Source organism: Lates calcarifer, linkage group LG13, assembly GCF_001640805.2.
Source record: "Lates calcarifer isolate ASB-BC8 linkage group LG13, TLL_Latcal_v3, whole genome shotgun sequence".
Taxonomy (NCBI): Eukaryota; Metazoa; Chordata; class Actinopteri; family Centropomidae; genus Lates; species Lates calcarifer.
This window is the reverse complement of record NC_066845.1, coordinates 5,303,059-5,327,935: the sequence shown is the minus strand read 5'-3', so window position 1 is coordinate 5,327,935 and position 24,877 is coordinate 5,303,059. Positions and strand designations below refer to the sequence as shown.

The 24,877-nt window shown below is 41.9% G+C and overlaps 1 protein-coding gene across 1 annotated transcript in view; it reads left to right on the top strand.

The window, feature by feature from the left end:
* Window positions 1-24,877, top strand: part of sema6a (sema domain, transmembrane domain (TM), and cytoplasmic domain, (semaphorin) 6A) — a 104,535-nt gene that overhangs the window by 24,997 nt on the left and 54,661 nt on the right. Inside the window, 2 exon segments of the mRNA XM_018674438.2 lie at window positions 20,144-20,300; window positions 21,156-21,273. Coding sequence (XP_018529954.1) covers window positions 20,201-20,300; window positions 21,156-21,273 — 218 coding nt within the window. The 5' untranslated portion in view covers window positions 20,144-20,200.

Genomic DNA, 24,877 nt, shown 5'->3' with positions numbered 1-24,877 from the left:
ACCCCACTTCATCCCCCTGCACATTCACAAGAAGCCCCCATATTTACACCCTGCTCGCTGTTCCCCTGCACTCTACTTCAACCTCCCTCTTCTCTCAAGCAGTGTCATCTCCCTCTCTCCTCCACATCCCATGTGCATACTCCCTTCTCTTTCGTCACATATTTGCGCAGCTCCCCACAGATAGAACCCCCTGTGGCCCCCACGTCTCCCATTCACTCATTGGTGCCATCGTGGCAGCATAATAACTTTTAATCGCCAGTCCTCCCTGTGCTCCCAGTGTTTCATTATGGCCTTGGGCTCTGCTCCCTACGCTTGGTGATTCTGATTCTTGCTGGAGCCACTCTCAGTGAGCTCGCGCCAGGCTCCTACTTGATTAGAAGAAAAGAAAGACTGAGTGCATGAGAGAATGAGAGTGAGGTGAGAAAGATAAAGACAGAAACTGTACAGAAGATATATTTGCTCAGGGAAGAGCACACTTTAGAGAAAGAGAGACAAACAATTAGAGGAGAGAAATGGCTCCTCACATGGAGTTTGAGAGGGTTGGCTGGTGTGCAGGACGAGCCAGCAATAGATGTCACCTTTGCTTTTAAAATAGTTAATCTGCTCCTGGAGGGACAATGACTGCTTTAAGTCCCTCTCCTCTCTCGCTCTCTCTCCACTAAGTCTGTCCCATGAGCTAAACCCCTCTGAGGCACATTGCTCGGATTAGCTTGTGTTGTTGTTGCATCTCCTCAGCTCTATAGCACCAGCCCTAAATGCAAATACAGCAGTTATGCAGTATGTAATGGGAAAGCCTTGCGTATGAGGGTAAGATGCTTATCCGTGGATAGAGGGGGGTGGTAATTTTGTAATCTGATGGTGTATAGGATGTTGATTCACAGAATAAATAGGGAACATAAATATGGTGATGTTAAGCCTATTGGCTACTGGCAAAACATATACTGTATTGCTTATACAAAGGTACAATGTCTCAGACTTACTTCCACTCTCTTTGTTAAACTTGAGTGAAAAGCAACAAGGAAAACTGTTGAAATCACAGTTTTATTGTGATCTGCTGATCTAACTCTTGTAGCTGCAAGTTCAATATGTGTGTATTTGTGAACTCAGCCACTGGGTCCTTCATAAAAATAGTAGTCAGTGTTGCAAATAAAAGTCTTTGGGCACTTGCCCAGTGATGTTCTCTGGCTGCAATTTCTATGTCATTTCCCTCAGACTGTATCCAGGCTCTGGTAGGGAGGGTAATTTTATCCTGACCCATCTGAAAAATGTAAGACAGATGTGGTTGGGTGAATTTGGATTTATATCACACATAGTAGTTCCACAGCACTGTACAGTATATTATACTGTGGTTAATTGTCATTGGAGATACTGTAATAGCAACGGAAATTATTAAATGAACTGTACTAACATATCTTGTTTTTTGAAAGAGATTATATCTCTCTCTAGATTATCCTGTCCATTTGGATTAACATGATGCAGTGTATGTGTTTTAATGATATGGTCATACACTTACAGAGCCTTAAGTACACTATAGGGACTTTTCAAATCCTGTCCTCAAGTTGCCCTCATCAAACCCTGTCTCCTAGAAATTACATTTATGCGCTGCTAATTTGTTTTTCCAATTATGTTTTGTGTGGCAACGTAATTGCTGCCAGGATTATGTTCCCTGGCAATGTGTTTTCTAGGTGCTACCTTTATGTACTGCACACCAAGTCACAAGGAGGTGGTTGGGGTTAGTTGCTAGGAGAGAATATTGTACAAGAGCAGGAAAACAAATGCAATGAGCTTTTAGTAAACAATTTATGGATACTTTTAGTATCAACATTCTGTGACATGGCAAAGTAGTAAATTATCAAACTTCGTCATTATGGTGATAGAAAACATATGAAGTTTATGTGGATACAGCGTTCGCAGCAGTGGAGGAAGTACTTGACATGTTTTCCCTGTTCAATGTGAAGGTCTACTTTAATGACAGCCTCTGCTCTTGAAACCTGTCACCTTTGACCTGTCTCCTCATCTGACCCTCAGTGAGTGAGCTGCGTATTCTCTTGGCTTCTACTCTGCTGCTATGGCACGAGGGGATTATCTGCTACTGCCTGTTGGTGTTGTCTTGTCCGCCAACCAATCCCATCAGCCAGTCAACAGACACCAAGACAGCAGTGGTGGACTGGTAGTCAAGTGATCCTGAAGGGCCGTTTTACTTCACACAGGCAGTTTTGACAGCTTTTCAGCTGTCAGCTTCAGTCTTTTGACAAACATAGAAGTGGTGTCAAAGGGCAAAGCAGATGTCTGTGTGCTTCTGGAAACACATCAGATGCAGGCATACCTGTGTGGCCTGGACTGATTCTACAGAATTGGCTCAGACTCAACACAACATAAAAATGCACAGTGTCTTTTTACATGGTTGTCGTCCCTCTATCCCCCAGGAGAGGAACTCCTTTGAACAAGCCTTAAATACTAATCCAAAACAGACACTGGTCACAGAGCATCTTCACTTGTCTCTGTTGTAGATGACATTTGACACAAAACCAGATCTAATATTAAATTGTAAAATACAGCAATACACTCTGCAGATTAAAAATATTTAGACGTGGAGGTATGAAGCGGGACCTCCCTGCCAAATCTACCTAAGTACCTCCAGTATATCACCTCATAACCATCTGACGTAATTGTCTCCTAACCTGTCAGTGTGTGATTTTAATTCATCACATTAATATGCCGCAGGAGAATGAATCTCTACAGCATCATTTCACAGATGGCTTATCTTTAGCAAAAGAAAAATGAAAATGAAAAATGAAGTCTTCTGGAATGCTGCACTGAATTGGTTCCTTCACAAACTGTTGAATTGAAATGACTACCAATTAACAACCCGAACTGAGAAAGAAGCAAAGATAGTGAGTGATTAGACACACAATATGTAAGTGTGTTTTACATATGTCAATGAATTCAACCTAGTTGTTATCTGTTGGAATGGCGCAGGCGTGTTTTGGGCTGCTTGTAAAAAACAGGGTTAGAGCAGATTGATGGGAAAAAACTATGTTAGAGTGTCATAGTTGTGTCCTGAAGTTAACATTCTACAATTACACACACATCACACACGGTGGGTTTTGACTGGTTTTAGGCTGACTGGTTTTATTTTTAAAAAAACCTTGAGGGATTTGGATTTGACTGGAGGATTTTTAAAATTACTACATTACTAGTAGTGCAATGCAGCATGCGTTCACTGAGATTTCCCTAACATTGTGGCTGGCACTTACCATGTTGAAATTACTCATAATATTTACTAACTTATTATTTTGAAATGGAAAAGAAAAATCACCACCCATATTTTGCATGATTGCACAAATGTTTTTTAAATGGATAACTAATACATAAGCACAGAAATACAAGCCGGGAATCAATCCAGGGTAGGTATTGTTCTGCGCTTTGTAAGATAATGTCTAAAAAGAGCTGTGTTGCTAATTACCCCATTGTTGCATTATCCTTCTTTCACAGAGAGTTTAAAGGTAAAGATAGTAATCCGGAGATCCTCCTCTAACAATGAGACTAGATGCTGCCGAGGATCCGTACCACTGCACTTTAGCTTGTAAGTCAATTACGCAAAGACAAAGTTTGCATTTAGAGTAGCAGCCTACTCTTGAGTTTTGGCATCAGTGACAAGAAGCAGCTTTTGAAGTCCTTAAAAATTTATTTGCCAGAGTGAAAACACACACAAAAATGCAACTTTATGATTGCTAAGTTTGTTAAAATCCCTTTCACATAAGTAGTCTTCTAAATTCTGCAGGAGTATTTTCGTTAAGCCAGCTTGATCAGGGTATTAAGCCTTAGCATTTGTCTGACAAGATAGCTCCTTTGCATTGTTTTCTGTTTAAAAATTGCATGTCCGTGGAATTAAATGCACAAACAGTTAAATGGTTTAAGTTACCGGATGAGCAACTTGATCCTCTTATGTCTTTAGGGGCCCTAACTCTGTCAGTAAAGCACAGATTTCATTGTTGCGGCTAGCAGACTGTAAAGTGCCGTCTTGTGGGCTTTCTCATGGGCTTTCTCTATGATTACGTGCATGTGAAGGTACATGTGTGCGTTTGTGATGCTACGGGCCCCATCCTTGCATTAGAGATGGTGGTGGTGGTGGTAGTGGTAATGGTTTTGGATGGGATCATATCTGGATGGATGAAAGGAGGACTGGATAGAAGGATGGATGGGAGGGAGGGGCAGGTTACTCCAGGGACTCATCAAAAGAAGACAGAATGAGGGAAACAAGAAGAAAGAAAAAAAGGAGGACACTGCCTGTCCGCCTTTTTTCTCTCCAAGGCCAGTGTGACAGCAGCTGAGGCCTGCTTACTGTTGTTGCCTTTTAGCTGAGTGGATATTTGAACCCTGAGCAACCCTCTCCCTCTCCTCCTCTGTCTCTGCCTCCCTCCTGCTCCTCTTCGCTTCATTTTGTGTCTTCAATGCCATTAAGTTGATTTACATTATTCAGACAAACTCATTAATCACATTTTCCCCTGGATATAATCTTCTTGTCAATCTGAACCCTGGCAAGGATGAGGGGAGGGAAGGAAAAGAACTGACAGAGGTAAAGAAAAATTAAGTAGACAGATGGATTATTTTCTGCTGGAGGGTTGCTTGGACTAAACAGCCAAACCAGCGCAGTACGCTGTGATTACGCTCATCTTTATAGATATTTTGTCTGCGTGAGGAGAGCCAGATACGTGTTTATCTCAAGAGCCAGATGGACATGAGAGAGATAGAGAAACACAGAGAGAGGAAGCGAGAGGTAAAGACAGAGAGGGACGGGGGCAGAAAACAGGAATACAGAAAGAAACTAGAAACTAACAGAGGAAGAGAAATAGAGGGAGAGGGAGAGGAGAGAGAGGGAGATGTGGAGTCGGGGGAGGCTCCAGCCACAGTCTTTCAGTCGATGATGATGAATTACTTTGACAGAGACAATCAGGATGAAATGTTAATGCGAGTGTGCCAGAGGAAGCAGTCACAGCCAGACTAAGTCCTCTTATGCGAGACGGTTAGTTAAAACACACAAAACACAACCACACATGGAGGCAGGCACACTCAAATGCACACATGCTTGCATGCAACAAATCACTAAGGAAATGGAAGTTCTATTTGCTGGCTGTTTGTTCATGTACTGTATATATCGCCGCAGTGAGCGATGAAATCTATGAAATGTCCACTGCTCTCCTGACCTTTGTATATAAGTAGATGTGTGTGTTTGTGTGTGTCTGGAGAGTGGTTTCTTCTGGAGCTAAGAGGAGATATTCATACAGTGTACCAGAGGTATACCTGCGTGTGCCACAGGGCTCGCTTGCAAATCCAAAATTTCAAATCTCACAGTGCACTGTCTCAAAACTATTGAAAACTTTTAGGTATTAACATCTTTTGTACACTCTGTTTGCTTTCATTCTATCTCTAACTAATGATGGGAGTTTTGCAGTTGCCCACTGTCAGAAATAACGGCTGCATTTTGCCATGCCCGCTTAACACTGCTGAATCTTCTAAACTGATAAATGTTGAATTTTCCTAGTCCAATTTTTTTAAAAGTCATGCTAAAAAGGCAGGGGAATGAATAGCAATGTCAGTTTGTCAAGACTGAAATATATCAGTAACTATTGTACATTTCCATGAAATGTACTACAGACTATCAGTTTAAACAGGAATAATGTCAAACGACTTAGTTGATCCTCTGACTTTTCCACCATAAGGTGGATATTTGTAGATTCCAGCTAATCAATGGACTGCCACTTTGGTGATTTCCTGAGTTTTCATCAAAACACAAATGCAACACTAATGTCAGTTCCATCTGCCTCTGCCATACTTTGTGTTTAGTGCTAATTAGCATGCTTGGCATGCTAACACGCTAAGCTAAGATGATGAACATAGTAAAAACCAAACCTGCCAAATATCAGCATGTTAGCACTGTGTATCATTGTGAGCGTTGCAGCATGCTAACATTAACATTTAGCTCAAAGCACTGCTGTGTCGACAGCCATACAGAATCAAAATCATCAGTCATCTGTAAAAGAAAGTACTGCAAAATAAAGGTGTATAGAGATGCTGCTATGGTCATGAATCAATGTCTTCCGGCTCTCAATCATTTCGATTTGATAAAGCTTTGCTGCTCTTTTGTCTCTTTCAAATACTGAAGTGTTTGAGACAAAAAGGGGGCCTCCCTCCACATGATTCATCAAACTCTCCTGAAAAGTGGACTGACATGATAACTCTTCATCCACTGAATAAACAGCTATGATAGATGTGTCTGCTTAACCAAAAAAGGCGATTTTTTTGTGCTCTTTTTCAAACTCTTAAAGCCGCCACTTCTCTAGCACACTTCAGCAACCATTCCCCAACTTCTCTTTAAACTCTTTCCTCAGATCTCTCCATGAACTGTGAGAGCGTATAATTAAGAGAAGCCGCTTTAAACCGTATTATACCTGATGTACTGTAGGTTTGTTGTCTGGCAGTCAGTCAGGCAGACAGAGCAGGAGACAGACAAAGAGAGAGACAAAGAGGCAGGCAGAGGAGGAAATAGCTAGATTTTTTTCATGGTTTTGATTGAAAGGAAGCAGTAATCTTGGTATTGGCTTAACATCACGGTGAGTGGGCTTGACAGGCTCCAGTTTCCCCTCTGTGTGTCCACTGTGTAAAACCTTGGAGCTGCAGGTAGGCACATGCCCACCATCTGACCGACTGACTGTAACACAATGCCTGCAAGGGCAAGCGCGTAACCACATGGTGGATCGTACAAACACGCACAAACAGCCCATCACTGCGGTCTCTCTTCTCAGTCTCTTCACACTCCATCCTTCATTATCACTCAGGCTGAGAACAATAGGTCATGGGCTAAGGCTCTCACCACCTTCAGCCTGGCTCCCTTCGCTTTTATTTTTCCCTACTCTGTCCTTATACTGACAGGAAGTCGTAAACGCAGATCTTTAGATGTTGCCCGAGTGGGGTAATGGAAGAGGTCAGAGGGTTACAAGGTTAAAGATGAAAGCTAGAGGAGCTGGTTGAGGTTTTTAGCAGAAGCCTTATATGTGGTGTTTTCTTTTAAGCTCTTCTTCTGCTGGTGAGTGGCTGAAATAAAAAAAGTTTGAAAAAAAAATCAAGATTTGTAAGCGTGAAATGGGTGGCTGTTAAAGATTTTATCACTTGAGAGGAACAACACTTTGTGAGTTATGGTGTGAAAGAGAAAAAAATAGATAAGAAAGAGTAATTGTATCTTCCACCTTTCAGATTGCAAGTTTTCAGCAATTATACAGTGTTATCCTAAACTGTAAACAGGTTTTTCTTCCAGTGCACTGCTCATTTGTATTCTGGAAATTATACTGCTGCTATTTTCTTTGTTTTTCTTTGTTTTCCAGCACTCAAGAGACAGTGGCAGTAAAAAAAAAAAAAAAAAAGCTGTGGTGAACAGTTTTTATTTTTTATTGTGTCATTTTTTTGGCCCTTTGGGATATGGAGAAGAAAAGAATTAAGCATTAAACACTTCAAACTTAGCCCAGTATACTTTCATTTTATATCTGTTCCTTGAAAGCTGCACAAACTAGCTAGCCTGGTCTGGCCTGGCTCAAGTCAGTTAAGCTTAGCTTGGGTCGGCTCAGCTCTGAGACCCCACAGGGTAAATTTACAGCCATGATGTATAGCCCTAGCTGCTGAATTAATGCAACATTTCCATTAGAAAAATTGCATGACACAGCTGATATAAGAAGTTAGCGATCACAAAGATGCTGTGACACAGCACAGAAAATTACTTATTGGAGAACCGTCATCTGCACTTTGCTGAAATTTGTGATGGGAGGCAGAGACAGGGACAGAGACAGCGATATATATATGTTCCTCTGGAAGGGCAGAGCTGAGGGAGTGAGATGCTGAGAAGGATCTTGAATCTTGTAAAAGTCTCGTGACACATGAAATAAATTTCAACACAAATGTCAATTAGGCTCTGCATATTCTAACACAAATTGAGATGATTCAGATGTAATTTCATACTGTTCTCCACGAGTTGGTATGTTATTTTAAAGTCTCTGAAGTACAGCCAGTGTTCAGTGTAACCGTACACTGTAATTACAGCATGATTACTGCATATGAGAGACGATGATGTGAATCTTGGTTCAAACAGATGTAAAGCAAACACAAGGTCAGATTTGCTTTGCTTTTCACACCATACTGTATTGTATGTCTCATCTCTGTCTTTCTTAATTTGATTGTCTTTTATAAAACCTCTTTTGTGTCAAAGTCTGGGACCCCAGAGGTGGCTGCACTGTGCGTATTCATCTGTTTCAAAATAACCTCCCTTAAGAAAACAGCATGTGTTTTTACTTGTCACACAGTGTTACATTTACAATTAGCATGCGTACTTTTCGCTCGTGTTGCCCAACAAGCCAAGCATTTAAAGTGCTATGGGCACTTGCATTACCGTTACATCACTTATAGTAGACTACTGCAGGACGAACATCGGGAGAATTGTATTTCTTTTCCCTATGCTGATCTCATAACATTTTTAAACTTGTTTTACTCGCATCCAGGGGCTGTCTTTTACCCTGCTGCATAAATGAACTCGCAGAGTTGCAGAGCTGCTTCTCCGTATTGATTTTGTGGTCTCATTATAAAGAATGCATCTCTCTTGTGGCACCAGTACCCATACAGCTCATTACATGAACCTGTGTATTAACTTATATTTCAGTGCCTGTCATGCACATGCTTTCAGGTTTATAACTTAACTTGTTTGACATTAAAAAAATCACAGTCTATTTCAAACTTGTTTCAGTGTTACAAAGTGCTACATGCACAGCAGCCATAAACACATCATGAGATAAGCGAGGTTAAGTAATAAATCCAGCCCCACGTACGTACAAACCTAAAGGGATTTTGTTCGTAGGCTCATAGCTAATTGTTTATGGATAATTAGCCTACACTGCTAAGCAGTCTTTGCAGTTAATGGGTTCAGCATTTTGTATAGAGACTTTTTTTTTTTTTTTTTTTTTTTTTTTTAAATGGCTTGATTGTGACGCAGATCAGAGCCATGTTAAGGTCATAAACTGTCTACTTTCAAAGGATGGATGGCATTTTGGATTTTTCTTGGCAACATCTGACAACAACAAGTTAAGGAAAGGATTTTTGCTTGTGATTAATTTCAGTAAGTTGAGAGAATACACAAAAATGGATGATCTTTTTTTTCTCCTCCATTAAAAGTGTTACATGTCCACAGGCTGTCACTGAGTGGTGGCTTGCCTGTACAGTACCTAGTCTTGGATTCGTGTTGTTATGAAAAGTGTCTCATAGCTCGCTAGTGCAGACATGCTAGTCTGTAGCAATGTGGGCATGGCACACATGACACACTGAGTTGACTAATTGTACTGATTGGCTTGGCTCTAATCAGGTTTAGAGACAGAGACATTGGTTTCCTGAAGGATTACATGCTTATGTCACTTCTCTTGTGTATCTCTGAATGCATCATCTTCTTTTATATCTCCTTCCTTGCATGGTTCTTAACTGCTCGCTTTTCTCCATATTCCCTCCTGCTGTACAATGTATTGGCAGTTGAACCAAACAAAACACGAGCAACAAAAAAGTCTCAAAAGTCTTCCCCATGTTAGAGTTGATCACTGCATTTCTTGTATTGTGCTACCTCATCATGTGACATAATGGTAATGGTAATGACAATCACCACTCTGCTGCAGACTGACAACATTTATTTGCAATCGGCTGTACTGCATTGTGTAATACATTTTCTTCTCATGCATTTTATTTTGCACAGTGGCGGGGCGTCTCAGTGATCTGCCTGCCTGAGCATTGTCATCTCGTTCATTAGTTTGGAGCTGGGTGTGAGCTGCATCACTCCTACAATATGGTCTGTGGAGATAACAGCATTCAGACAGATTCATTCTGTACATTGGCAATACAACAGCTACTGTGGTATACTGTGTTGTCAGTCAGTGACTGTGGCCTCAGCTGGATTGAATGTCCTGGTTTATCGGAGATGATTCATAATGCTATTGGATATGATGCACTAACAGAAAACAAGATACTCTGTTATCAGTATCACAATATCACGGGCTAACACAGAACGTAATTGTGTTTAGTTTATTCCATCCGCCATTATAAATATATGTTTCCTGTCATAGAGGAAAATGGAGAGAAACAGAGTCGGTGATTTTATTGTATTCTGAAGATGTATGTGGTGTTTTGTTGCAGGGAGGGCAGGCAAGCTGAAAGAGGGAAGGTAAGGAAAGGAAGACAAAGAAAATGAGGAAATGTAGTGTACAGAGACTGAACAACATGATTTGTACTAAGTGAATAAGAGATAGAGACAGATAATGAGAGAGAAAGAGACTAAGAAAGTGTGTGCTAGTGATGTGCTCTGCTCTCCCTCTGACCCGTGGCTAGCACATTACTTAATAGAGATTAGCATCATGCTCAGTCAGATCTGATAGGGCCGTTGCTGTGGAACGGAAGGCCAGCTAGCCAGTTATCAGCGAGGGAGGACACCGACTCAATCACTTAGCATAATGGAACCTGCATCAAATGAACTGGGAGCTCAACAAGGAAATGCCATTAACAGAGCTGAAATGATTTTCTGTGATGGCAAAACAGCAAATGAAATCATGCTACATTTGCAGACTTTATGACCGAAACAGATGCACATGGTATCTTGTGTTATCGAGCTGCATTATTCAGGAGGTAACGTGACATTTTTATGGCTTTTACCTCTTTCTTTGGTCATAAGAATACATAACTGACGATATATCCCCAGTATGCTTCTCACTGTGTGCAGCATCGCATTGCTAATCGTGCAGTTACTAAAAATGCACAATTGATGAATTGTCAAAATGTGGCACAGTTCAAAGTGCTGCAAAGCTTGCTGAACAGCAGCAGTGAGAGGAGTGCATTAGGTACACAATGAGGCACAGACAGAGATGGTATCACACCTTGTAAAACTCTGAAGCACACCTATTATGAAGAAGCAGGAGACTGTGAGATGTGAAAACTGCACCAGATGGATACAACAACAGAAAACCATCGCACCTCTTATTCAGTCCCTGCAGGCCACCCGCTTATATCCTGTGTCTGCTTTTCCAGTTGAGTTGCAAGGAGAGGAAAAGTACACGACAACAAAAACAGCTGCATAAGTTGACTGTGAAAGCATATGTAAAATATACTGTATACACACACATAAACACACACAGACACACACACACACACACATATATAAAGTGAATTCTTGGAGGCATTTAGACTCTTTTGCCAGATTTTTTGACATTTCTGTCGTACCACAGCACAAGGTTAAACACGTGCCTTTTTATAAGCAAGGTCTTTCTGTAGAACACAGGCCGTGTAGGTTGCAGATACTGATGTATATGATTTTCCTGACTTCATACATACATGCCGTATTGATCATAACTTTATGTCTATTTAGTCAAGGTCCAGCAAGGATAAAAATTCCCATTTCTTTCTTCCAAATCCCCTTGAGCCTGTTATATCCATAGTAAAACCACTTAGTGAGCCGCCGTCAAATATTGACTTTGAGACTTTTCTCATTTACAGCCCAGGCCTGTTGAGGAAAAGGGTTTGCAACTATCCAGCTCTCAGGCCAGAATTACAGCTATTGTTTTATTGATTGCTCATCCGCTTTTATTTGTGGGAAAACTACCCTGGGAACACAGTGTCCCTTAGCTACTTCTTCCATGCTCTTCTAAATACCCAAACTAATTTCTGCTGTGACTCAAAGAACTTATGCATGAATTGCTGCAAGTCTATCAAGCTCTCCTCTCTTCCTGCTACTGAACCATTTTTTTTCCTCCTCTCGAAATTACATAAAAAATCATTTTAGGGCTCATGCATCATGGATTTGGAAATACTTAAGCAGACCCACAGAAATGGATTTCTCTGTTATGCTTTTCCCTGCTGATGGCTTAGCTGATGTTTACTGAGGACGAGAGCCTGAGGAGGATGTGCTTAACCCCTTCCTTGAAATCATATCTGCTCCTGCATTTGGTTCCTCCTGTATCGGACACACATTTCTAAACATATTGTTGCATGTTTTCAACCCCAGGCAGCCTAATTTAAAGCATTACTTGACTCACCAAGCTTACAGGCTGGAAGTCCCAGGTCTGTATCATGACTAAGCGTAGCATGGCATGGCGCAGCATCGCCTGAAGGCACCCCGCAGTCGGCTTTCAGGAAGTGCGTTTCCAAGTAAAATGTACATTATGTCGTGTGACAGTTTCAACACCCTGCTCCACAGGGTGCTGTGCTTCAGTCATCCCAGCATCTCTTCCTCTGCAGAGTTAATGTGGCATTTAGCTCAGTGACATTCTGATGGGTTTTTTTTTCTTAAACTGCTATTTCTTCCCTGCTGCACCTCAGGAAAAACACAGAGTCTCAGTTTGTATCTCTCAGCTGCTTTTGCTCTTTTGACCATGGTCAATAACCAGACGAGCTTTACTGAAAATGACCAACCACTGTATGGATCTGCAAAAGTATGGCATTATATCACAAGCAACATAAAGAGCAAAGGGATAAAAAGGATGAAGTCAAACAATCAGAAAGGCAGGCGGAGTACCATCAGACCAAATATAATAATTGGATCAAAGAGAGACAGAGAAGGCCATGTGCTACCAAGCATGTCCTTATCAGGAGCAATTTTCTCTGCTTTCCCCACACAGCTCTGTATCAGCTGCTTCCAGATTGATTGAGTTGCCCCGCTTGTATCATCGCGAGCGATGATTGACAGGTCCGCAAAAGGTTCTGATATTTAAATGTGTAACCTCGTTCATTTTTTGGGGTCAATCTCTTAAGCACCAGTTGTGTCTGTGATGTGAGTTGGGCTTTGTGTATTCGTGCACGGTTGAATGTGTGTCACTGAGTGGGGGCTTGTTTTGATTCCTAAATGCTTTTTCCAGACAAAGCAAAGGAGCAGGCTGCTGCACCACTCTCCACCTTTTTCTGCCATTCTCGAGGAGATGAAGAGAAGTGAAAAGAGAATTAGGAGGAGAGCAGAGAAAGGGAGGATTGATGGTGATACCATAATAAATGTTTTCATTAAGTCTGTGAGAGGGAGTGAAGGAACATAGAGGCTATGTGGGACTGTTAGACAAAGAGTAAACAAAACTGAGTTTACAGCCATCCTAGCAGCTCTGTGAGACTACTTAGACACTGCAGTGCTTTTAGCTAAATGCTAACGTCAGCATCCTAACAATGACAATGCTAACATGCTGATGTTTAACAGGTATGAGGTTTTCCATGTTCATCATCTTAGTCTAATGTAACAGCAGCTTATATTTACTGGTTGGTATGCTAAGTAGGCTACACCAGGCTGATGGGAATGCCAGTTTTCCAGGTATTTGGTTATAAAATAAAGAATTGGTCAAATACCTGATAATGGCACATGAGGAAAGTTAAGGGTTCGCCAAAGTTACAGTTAATCCTGAGGTGAACATGAACGTCTGTACCAAATTGTATGGTTGTCGAGACCTTTTACTTAAAACCACAAATGTCAACTTCATGATGGCACCAAAGAAAAAGTCAGTGGGAAGTCTTTAAGATTCATCTTCTGGACACAATAGACATCTGTGTAAATTTCATGGCAATCCACCCAGTAGTTGTGGTGTTATTCCAGTCTAGACCAAAGTACTGGCATGAATAAAAAGAGAAATAGGTGAAGATAAGATACAAAATATCAAAGAGAGGAGGTTGAAGGTTTGGATGATTTTCTCTCTTAGTCTCTCATCTCAGCCCCAGCAGCCTAACAAGTTCTTGACCTACTTTTAAAAACAATGTAGTGAATTGTAGGTAGTTATCTCCTCTCATCTTTCCCCTCCGTTGATTTCTGCTGGTGGCAGGGTTGGTGTGATGTCAGTTTACTTTGGATCATTCTCAGACAGCGAACACCCATTAACTTCCCCTCCCCTCCTCTCCCCCTTCCTGCTTTGCTATCTTTTTCTTTCCTTTCCTCCCCTCTTCTCTTCTTGTTATACTTTTTCATTTTACTTTTTATTCTCGTTATTTCTAAATCTATGGTAATTTGCAACGAAGAGTGTCCTCAATACATTCCGAAAAAGGATATCCATTGCTATGCGACAGATAATTGTTTTTAATGATTAAGAAGCACAGAGGCATGTCCAGGCCTAATGGTTTTTAGATCACAGAGGCAGAGTTATAAAGATAGCAGCTTATCTCCAGTTACTGAATGTCTTTGTTAGGTTGCCGTTGTTCCAAGTTGGCACTTTGCTTCTTTTCCCCTCGCTGTTCTTCTGTCTCCCTTTTCCCCCCTTGTCGTTTTGAGTTGTCTTTGGCCTGCATCCAGAATCAATCCGTCACCTCTTTAAAGGGAGACGTTCTTGCATTTGGGCTTCTGTTTCAATAAAGGGCCTACAGCGACAGGGTGCCTCATTCATGTCTACTTCATTGTCTTTTAATAATCAAACCATGATGGATTGCCTCCATACAGATATTCATTTGAAAACAGCATCTAAGTGATGAAAAACAAGGGACGAAAAGGGAAACACCAGTTTGCTTTTTGATAGCTCAAGGACTATTTGCAGGAGTATACATGCAAGTGTATGTGTATTTGAGTGCTTATATTGGATGCTAGTTTGGCTCTTGTTCTCAAAAAGACAGGCAGGTTCCTCTCTCTCGCTTCCCTCCTCTTATCATGGCCTCCTGGGTTCAGCCAGACAGCTCCTCCTGTCTTTTCTCTCTGATTTATCAGGCCAGGGCTGACAAGTGTAAACACCTGCCAAGGTATCCTCCCCATTTGGGAGCCCTAGGTGGTTGGATGTGTTCCATTTTTTTTCATCCCCATATGGTAGATCAATGCATTATTCTCACCTGGCTGTCTGTCCAACCTTCTCTCCTTAGTCGTCCCCTCTACTACTTTCACACCTCATCCAAAACACCATTTCCTCCAGCATGCCTGTGAACAGGTGTGGTCTGAGGCTGTGTTAGGTTTAGCAATATGGTATTTATGTGGCTGGAGTTGTAAAAGTGTACAGTTTTAGTGTGGTCTGGTGTTGGGGGTGCTGTGTTCACACCCGTGTGTTAAGGTCTGTTTCTGCTCTGTAACGCCCTGAGATTGTCACACAGCAGAAACTTCTGAAGTTGCTGGAATTACCCCGCTGTCATTCATGCGCCTGTAAAAATCACTGTGGCTTTTATTCAGCTCCAGCAACCATGAAAAGCAACTGGGAAAGCAACACACAAACTACTCCTCTCACTCAGACTCTCTTTTTACTACTTTTATCCATTTTAAAGGGCCAGCTTATCTGTAGTACAGAGAAGTGCTGCAACTTTTGATTTTATTTGTCCACCGTTTTTTTTTTTTTTTTTAACCTCCACCCAAACACAATGCAGATGATTCAAAATACTAAGAGGATTACAAAAAAATGCTTTAAAAAATTCAAAAGTAATTTCCAGAAAAAAAAGGTCTGGAACAGCAGTTTTCTTTAGAACCACTTTTTGAAGAAATAGTCTGTGTGAGGTCTGTGGATTATCATGAGTAACAGGGACATGTTTCCTCATGATCTGGTTAAACCAACACTTAAATTACCTCACAGAATTCCTGAACTGATGAAAAAGCCCAAACATTTATGGTGTATAGCATTCTACTTGCATCCTCTGTTAAAAAATTCCAATTTCAAGATACAAATAGCAGCACCTCCTCCAAATGTGGTGACTGGCCACAATTGCACATAGACATGAAACAGCACATTGCCAGTAAGCTAGCCCTTCTCTTTGGCATTCCTGTCATCTGTAAAACCTTCAGCACCAATCTGCGGACATTACACAGATTGCCAAATATAAACACAAGCAGGCTACACTCATATCAGAGCTGTCAGACAGCATTTACAAGAAGCTGCTACTTTAAAACCTTCACACAGAGTAGTCTATGATCAAAAACCCACCTGTTATCAGACAAGTGTTGAGAAATGACATATCTGAATACATCATAATCACTATTACACAACTTGATCATAAGACACAGCAGTCTCTGAAGACAGCACATATGACCTTATTTATGTCCTTAACACACATGTAAGACCACTTAGATACATAGCAGCCATTCAATATATGTTGCTAGACTAAGAGCAGACTGATTTCCTAGAAGCAAGCAGTGAAGAACACACAAACAAACATAATTGCACAAGAAGTGTTGCACAAGTTGTTTCTAAATGACCTCCAGAATGACGCATATAAGCAGTTATGGTTACAGTTAGGAAAAGACCATGGTTTGGATTAAAATTAGTATCCCATCAAGGTTAGGGGACTGTTGCCATCATGGTTAATAACAACCACTTGGTAAAGGTTAGCTATGGTCATATTTAAAAGAAACCAATGATGATGTGAATGTGAAACGAACAGCTGCTTACATAATAAACTGTCTGTCTTTTTATTTATCCACACCAACCACCTCCTCCTGTGGAACTTATGGCTGTGTAACAACGTCACACTACTTCCTCATTTTCTCCTCCATGCTGCTGGGGAGACATAGCTACAATCATACTTTTTGGACATTTTTTTTTGAAACGGCCGATGTTGTCGTTTTTCTGTCATCTAGAGGTCTGCTCTGATATAATTAAATGGCAGTCTCGCACTTCATTGCACAGTTTGATGGCTGGCACAGTGGGGGCCTTCAGGAGATGAATAGCTGGGGCCTTCTCATGATTAACTAGGTGTGTGTTTGTGTGTGTGTTTTTGGGAAAATCTGCCAAACCGAGCTTCACCATGTGTGTTTTCCATTTGTTTGTGCACACTAAAAGTGTAGCTAAATGTCGGGTAACATTTCCTTCCTTTTCCTCACCTGAAGCCCACTGTGTGGCTGACCTTGTCACTCTAATAAATGGGTGTTTCTGTGTGTATATTTTAGTTGCAAGCACCCATAGCTAAGCAATTACATCATTAAGCCTGATAATATGTTTATTGTTAAAACTAATGTAGTTTGGGTAGGCTGCTCCTATGGGGCTGCTATTAGGAGAGAAAGTGGATGTGTGTGTGTGTATTGGTGATTGTTGATTTGAGTATAAATGTGTTTATTGTTAATATAGTCTGAGTTTATGTGTGTTTTCTTCAAGTTTCCTGCTTCTAGCTGAGTGTATTTTCATCTTGCGATGATACAATGTTACTGAATGTACGAGTGATTGTGTGTGCATGCACAATCATGTGTGTATACTTATTCATAAGATGGCGGGGTATGCAGAGGGATTCTGGGGGGTCCTTGTGTTTTTATTACCTGCTGGTGGCCTCCTGCCAGCATCCAGCTTGATTAACTCTCCCCTCTCTCCCCTTTCTGCGTTACACACGCACACACACACACACACACACGCACACTTAAGCACGCACACAACCACCTACTTTATCACTGAAAGTGTGCGGGGGATGTAAGGGAATAGCAGCTAAGGTTCTCAAAATGTTATTATCTATTAAAAGCCTGAGGAGGAGGCACAGGGCTCCACTGTTACTCTTTATGTCTTCTCTTTGGTTGTTTTTCAAGGAGAGCTTTTACAAGAGAGGAAATCCACACACTTCCACCTGCGCAAGTGTGGTTTTTGGTAGTAGGTAATTTATTGCTGGAGTTTGAGCACATGTTTAAGCCTTGATTCCTGGATTCTGACGTTCTCAGTTTATGTGTGTGTGTGTGTGTGTGTGCCTACAGCACTGTACAAAACTAGCATTTTAGATCAGGAATTAACACACGTGCACATACACACACACACACACACACACACACACACACACACAGTCATACTCACACACAAGGAAGCAATTGGCTCTTCCACATAAAGAGTGTAATTCGGTAAAGACAGACTGCATCTCACTCCCTCCTGTTACTCATGTGTGGCAGCTGGTATAATGAAAGGGCCACTGGAAGGCTTAGGGGTTTCACTTAAGCCATTTTGTGCTCAATTTATTTTGTGTATCACAATAGGCAGTGTGAGATGGTTTGACTAACAGTTCTTAGCATCCTGTTACAACCCATTGATACAGTTGGAGGATGCGCCTCGCCTTCAGCAGCCACAGATTCTCAGCACGTGCAAGATAAATGCCCTGAGTATGATTAATCACCTGAGATTTATTTCAACAATAATACTACAGCGTATACATTCATATAGAAGAAGCAGCTATTGCAGCTTCTCATTTGATTCTGACATAATCAAGCCCTGTCCAAAAATATAATTACAGAATTATTCCCATTTATTAGACTCTAGTACAGAACCAGATCACAACTTGCTTTCTTGCTCAGCACTACCTCCATCCGTCATTCACAGTGTTAGCTCCCTCAGGGCCAACCTTTCTGCCTCATGCCACTTCCTGCTCATCAATCAGTCAATTACTGGAGGACTTCCGGGTCAAGGTTTCAGGAGAAAAACACATTTCAGCCCTCCGCAGAGGTTCACTGTACTGTATGGTGAGAAGAAAAAGCCGATATTTTATTTACAATTTGGTCGCAGTTGGAATTCACAGTGCAAGTGCAGCTCATTCAACCTTTGCTGTATGATAGAGGTGAGGGTGAGGGAAAATCCATTTTAGTATTTTCCTTTTCGAAAATCGCAGAGTGCGGTACGAAAGAAAAAAAAAACAGTGTAAGGATAAGAAGAGTAGGCCAAGGAGTGAGGAAGGAGGGAGGGGGAACAGGGTGGCTTGTGAGATCAAGGTCGTATCCAGGCTTTAGTTTTGGTATTCTCCTCAGTGTTAAAGTGATTCTCCTAGTGAATAGTGTTTTCATTCCTCTCCTGAATGAGATTCACGGGAGCATGGAGGGAGGGAGAGAGAGAGAGAGAGAGAGAGAGAGAGAGAGAGAGAGAGAGAGAGTGAGAGACATGACAAAGAAAGGCGAAAGTAATTCCCCTTCTCTCTCTCTTTCTCCCTCCTTCCTCCCCCCTCTTCTTTCCCCCTTGGACATACAATAGCGAATGAAAATACAGCGTGGGATAAACAACTTTTATCAGACTGGAGCAAATGAAATCGACTATTTTATTCAATTCTTCATCCCTGAAGCATCCCTTACTCTATCTACCCACCAACATCTCACCCGTGCAGCTTCAGCTAGTGAGAGAAAAAAAAGAAGAAGGTGCTTTATGCAAATTAAATGCTTTATTCTTGATTAGATTACAGACGCAATAATTGTCTTGGATGATTTATGGGTGTAATTTGTTGCCACAAACTGCAGTAGGAAAAGCTCAGTTGCCATGGTTTGTGCAATGAAGACATTAGATCAACACAATTTAGGGCATCAGCTATAAAATTCACTTCAGTGGGCACATATACATTACATTAGAAAATTAGCTTGTTGAGAACATTGTGTTTTCCAGGATTTAAAAGTAAATAATCTCAACAGTCAACAGTTGGTATTTAAGACTGACCAAGAGCGATGAGAAATTAGATGAGGAAGAGGAAGATGAAGAGGAAAGAAAGGGAAGCACTAGCCTCCAGGAGGCTCCTAAACCATCGCTGCGGTAAAATGGAGTGCTTAATAGCCATACTGATGCACCGATTTGACCTGCGGTAGTCATCGGCCTGTAGGAGTTAGGATGTGGGATTGCTACCCTTATAGAAGACTGACAAGTAGGAAATTAGGTACTTGCCACGCCATTCCACCCCATCTCCAGGTACTGCTTCTACTTCACAGCAGGCTTAATCTCAACAAGAGCCCTCCCACTTCACTAAGACCCTGTCACAGAGAGACAGAAAGAGAGAGAGAGAAGCACAGAGATCTTCTCTGCCTGACATCGATCTATGACGCATATTACCACCCTAATCCAATTAATTCTGTTTCGCTTGCAACGCGGCTCACTTGAGTCATCGAAAATGCATATATAAATATATCTCTGACAGATTTCAACGGGCCGTGCAAAATGCACAAACAGCTAATTCAGGTGGACATGAATTTGTTTGGCTAACTCCCTTCTTTTTGTACCCCTCCTCACCAACCACCCCACTCCCCACCTCGGTTTTCGGTGTTTCTTTGTTTTACACAAAGAATGCAGAAACCAAGGAGGGAAAATAATTGAGGAGGCACTCAGGTGAAAACAGATTTGTTTGACAAACTTTTTTTTCTCTTTTCTTCCACATTTCTTCCCTTCGTCCCTCTCCATCGCCTCCCTATCCACCCTGTCTACCGCTTCAGGCTGAGGTAAATCTGTAGCAGAGGACCAGCAGCAGCAGCAGCAGCGTTGGTGCGACCATGAGGTCAGAGGCCTTGTTACTCTACTTCACGCTACTGCAAATAGCCGGGGCGGGCTTCCCCGAAGACAGCGAGCCCATTAGCATCTCACACGGCAACTGTAAGTATATCCCTCTTTGTTTCTTTCCTTCCCTTTTCTTTCAGTCTCTTTCTGTGTACCGGCCCTCCGCTCATCACAATTCCTCCCTCGCTCTCTCCCTGCACTCCTTTTCCCTCTCTTCTTTGTCTTCCACTTCCCAAATCCCCCTCACGGTATCTCTGTCACTTGCTCTATCCTTTTGCTCCTACATCCCTCTCAACTCCTGCTTCCTCTGCAACCCCCACCTCCTCCCACACTGAATGCAATTTGAAGGCATGGAGTGTAATTTGGCGCCCAAGGATAGGCCCTCTACACACACCAAAATGAAGGACTTAAAGCAGCATTTGAAACGGAGCCCACCCCACATCAAAGGATAATCCGCTATTTTTCTCTTGGACTCCTAATGCTGTGTGTGATAGCGTTAACACTGTGGCAGGCTATAAAGATATGGCCATTGTTTCTCTCTGTGTTTCACCCTCTGTCCCGTCCCATTCCACTCTCTCTGGGGCGTTAATGCTGTATCTCCTGGCCAGGAGAGCTGAAACAGAAGCCAGCCGGCCTCACATGGACCTGCTCCTCAATCAGACTGTTTATTCAAACCAAGTGCTTTCACCCAAAGCTGCTAACAATAGAATGATTGCATGGTACAGTGCAGTACATTTTTAGCGTGACAATTTACAGTCGCAGGAGGAGCCAACAACTGTGGTGGCGTTTTCTCATCCAACTAAGACACATGTGCTGACATTTGACCTAAAAACCCATTAGATGCTTAACAGAGCGTTCATGAATTCCAAAACCCTGAAGTTATTAATACGGTTACTACAGTTACACAAAGTTAACAAATGCAGGGATTAATTTTTTGTCCCCTCCTTGCAGACACAAAGCAGTATCCAGCGTTTGTAGGCCACAAACCTGGCAGGAACAACACACAGCGGCACAAACTGGACATCCAGCTCATTATGATCATGAACAGGACGTTATACATCGCTGCCAGGTAGGTGATAATAGCTGTTTGGTCAGATTTTTTTTTTGAACATGTGTTTTCTCTGTACCCAGGAGATCCTCAAATACCTTTGCTGTTTCAGTCAGAGAGACATAATTTCAACACGTGATCCTGTTTTAATTCAATAATGGCTGAGGGCTGTGAGATGCGCAGCAGTCAAACTATCAAACTGAACTTTGGAACCCCACTGTGCTGTTTTCTTTTACAGCTTGGGAAATCAGGAGGGACTGATTCACAGCAAAATGCTTTAAAGCACTTTGCAGTCTGGACTTTCTTTCATTACCTCTTTGTTGTTTTCTATTTTTGGCTCACCGTCTGCCAAAACCCCTTTTACCTCGAACGTTGTCCCTTAAGACTTGTGCCCTGTTTTTTTGTTTTTTTTAAACATCCAGGCAAACATACACACTCACATAAACACACACTTACACAGATGAAAACTACAGATGAGTTAAAGACTAATGTCAAAGACAAGAGTTTCTAATTGTTTAGAGAAGCCTCAATGCACAATCTGTGTTACCAATAAACAGCAACACCGGGTCTAATACTGAATTTTTGATTCTGTATTTGTTGGCAGCCCAGTTGCCCTCGTGAATCGATTTTTAAAACTCTTGTTTCTTTGTCTGGCAGTTTTTTTTTCCCATCGTCTGTCACCTGCTTTTATTGCTTTCTCTCTATCCGTCAATGTGTTTTTCACCTGTGTTTCTGAGATAATATAGCTCAATTACACCATCTGGAGCCATGGAGAAAACTGACATTGATTTTGTCTTCTCTCTTGTCATCAGTATTTCAGAAATGTTCATGTTGCTTCACCTCACAGCATGGGTCCATGTACAAAGCATCAACAGGCAGGTTTACCTGCACTGGAGGCTTGAATGTGCAGTATAACATTAAGGAAGCAATGAAAAGGTCTTAATAAAATAGATACTTATCTGCTTGTTCTTTGCCATCCGTAGCTAATTGAGTGGCGGGCTTGATTGGACACTGTTGAAAGCCACAATAGGGGTCTTTCTTTGTTTTCCTCCCAAGCATGTCAAATTAAGTGGCCGAAGGAGGCTGCTGCTGTAAGTGGCAGAGCTTTTTAACATATCTGTGGTCATTAAGACGAGGTGTGGGGAGAGTGAGAAAGGAAACAGAGTAAAAGAGTGAGCGTATGTGTGCGTGCGTGCGTGTGTGTGTGTGTGTGTGTGTGTGTGTGTGTGTGTGTGTGTGTGTGTGGGCGCCAGAGGCTTTGGTCTGCCTGTTGCCCACCTGCTCCACATGGGGTGGCAGAGCCCTTAGGGATAAGGGAGGGACATGAGACACAGAGGGTTTATTGGAGGAGTGTGTGTGTGAGTGCATATGTGTGTGTGAGAGAGGGGGGCAGGGGGGGTGCCCAGTTTAGTACACTGACCAGTTGTCGAAGGGCTTTAAAAGTCATTTCATGATATGCGGGCATATGTGTGTGTTTATAGCTATACGTTTGGGATGGTGAACATGTGTTGGTGTGCCTGTGGGCGTGGGCGCTACAGCTCGTGATCATGTCTGCTGTGAGTTATGCATGTGTTTGTGTGTGCATGTGTGAGGTCACCTGGTGCGAGTCAGTCCCACACTCGCATACTTGCTTAAAGCAGACAGGAATTCTGACACACAGTCCGGGTATGTGACCCCTGAATAACTGGGATGGCTGCCTCAGATTAGACCGAGCCGGATGACCGCCATTGATCCTGACAGAGAGGAGAATGTCGGGAGTCAATAACATGTACACAAAATGACGGCCTGTGCAACAAAGATCCATTGGAACTAACAGGATATCAATAAAGACATGTAAAAGTTGAATGACAAACAGTTTAAGGCAAACAGCGGAGACAATCACCACTTCAGAAATCAATGTGAAAGTGAGCCAACCCAGCAAGACTTCAGCTACGGAACAACGGACAATGCGGCAGAAAGAAAAAACTAGGCAACATCAATAGTTGCTTTTATGATGGTTGTCCAGTCAAATGACTTGTTTATTCTGGGGCCAGCATCACACAGCTTTGCCATCATGCCTCTAGACCAGTGAGCCTCAGTTCTTGGTGAGCAGCAGCTTGCAGATGGCCACTGTGAATGCAGTCCAAAGCCCAACACTGTTTCAGGCTGTTTTTTGAATGGCTTCTCAGTGTATTAAATCCCTTTGGCTCCTGTTTTGGCGCTGGCAATAAAATCACAAGATTTTTAAACTGCGAGATGCATGCAAACATAGCAACTGATGAAATTGTAAATAGACAAAAGTGGCTTAATCCATAGAGGGAAAGAGTCAAATCTTTGGCAATGCAGAAACTCAGCAACAGATGCAGTGATTGATAATTCATCCTCAGTTTTGAGTCTTGAATGAAATGTATTGATTTGGTGCAATCAGATGCTCCTTTTGCAGTCCTGTTTCAGCCGTTATATGTGGGGAGATATTGAACAAAATGGCCTCTGTTGATGAGGTCATATGGCTTTTCCAATATGTATAAGATATCATTAGGCCTCTTAGACTCATATATATTGAATGTTGATTATGAATTCAGTACATGACCAGTTTAGTTTCTTAATATTCTGAATCTTATTCCATGACTGAGTTTCCATCAGGTGCATTATCCTAGACGACAGTGCAGACTGATAAGATGCCAGGCTGCTGTCAAAAAGCCTCCTGTTTGTTCAGTTTTAACAAGATTGGCATTGGGCTGAGTATAGTGTTGATTTCTCTCACTCTTCCTCAAATATCTGCTGTTAGCAAGAGAGACGCATTGCAAATTTTCTGCTAGCAAGATCTTCTTTCAATCACTCTCTGCATACAGATGCAAGAGGTGTTTATTTGTGAGATCACAGGGACTAACAGGAGACTCAACCTTGTACCAAACTGCAGTCTGATACATTTGTACTGTAGGAAGTAGCTATACATTATCCATGGTGACTGAGACATGATGTACATTAAAGTACAGGTAATGAACATAAAAACTTCTTCATGTACAAGCTCGGTGGTTTATGTGTGTCTGCTGTCGTGTGTGTTTTAGGTGTTTAGCAGCAGAGGCACGTTCAGTAAAAGCAATAAACTGTTCTTGATGCACTGAGAGATGGACGCAGGAGGGTTCCTATCCCACCGGCCCATATTTCATGGTTAGGGTACACTATGTACAGCATTTGGAGGGCATACATCATAGTGCAATGAGAGATTTATCATTCTGATCTCTGCAACAAATATCTACTGTATGTGTGTATGTGTGTGTGTGTGTGTGTGTGAGGATGTGTGCCTGAATATGGGTGTTTATGTGTGTGTACAACTGTAACCAACAAGTCCTCCATAAAGGCTGTTTGTCCCCAACCTTTGATACAACCCATGGGAGCATCTCTCAAAATAGAGCCCCTATGGCGGCAGGTGTACCGAATCTTGGTTGTCATGGTTACAATAATAAACGTTTAGGTGCCAAAAAACTACATTAGGTCTAGAAAAAGGTTCACCACTGTGTGCATGTGTTCAATCAGATAATCTGATTGAAGCCTTTCAGACAGATGTATCCAAACTCTTATCTCAATTGTCAGACTGTTTTTGCCTTGGGGATATCAAGCTCATTGCTGCCAGTCCTGAGGATTC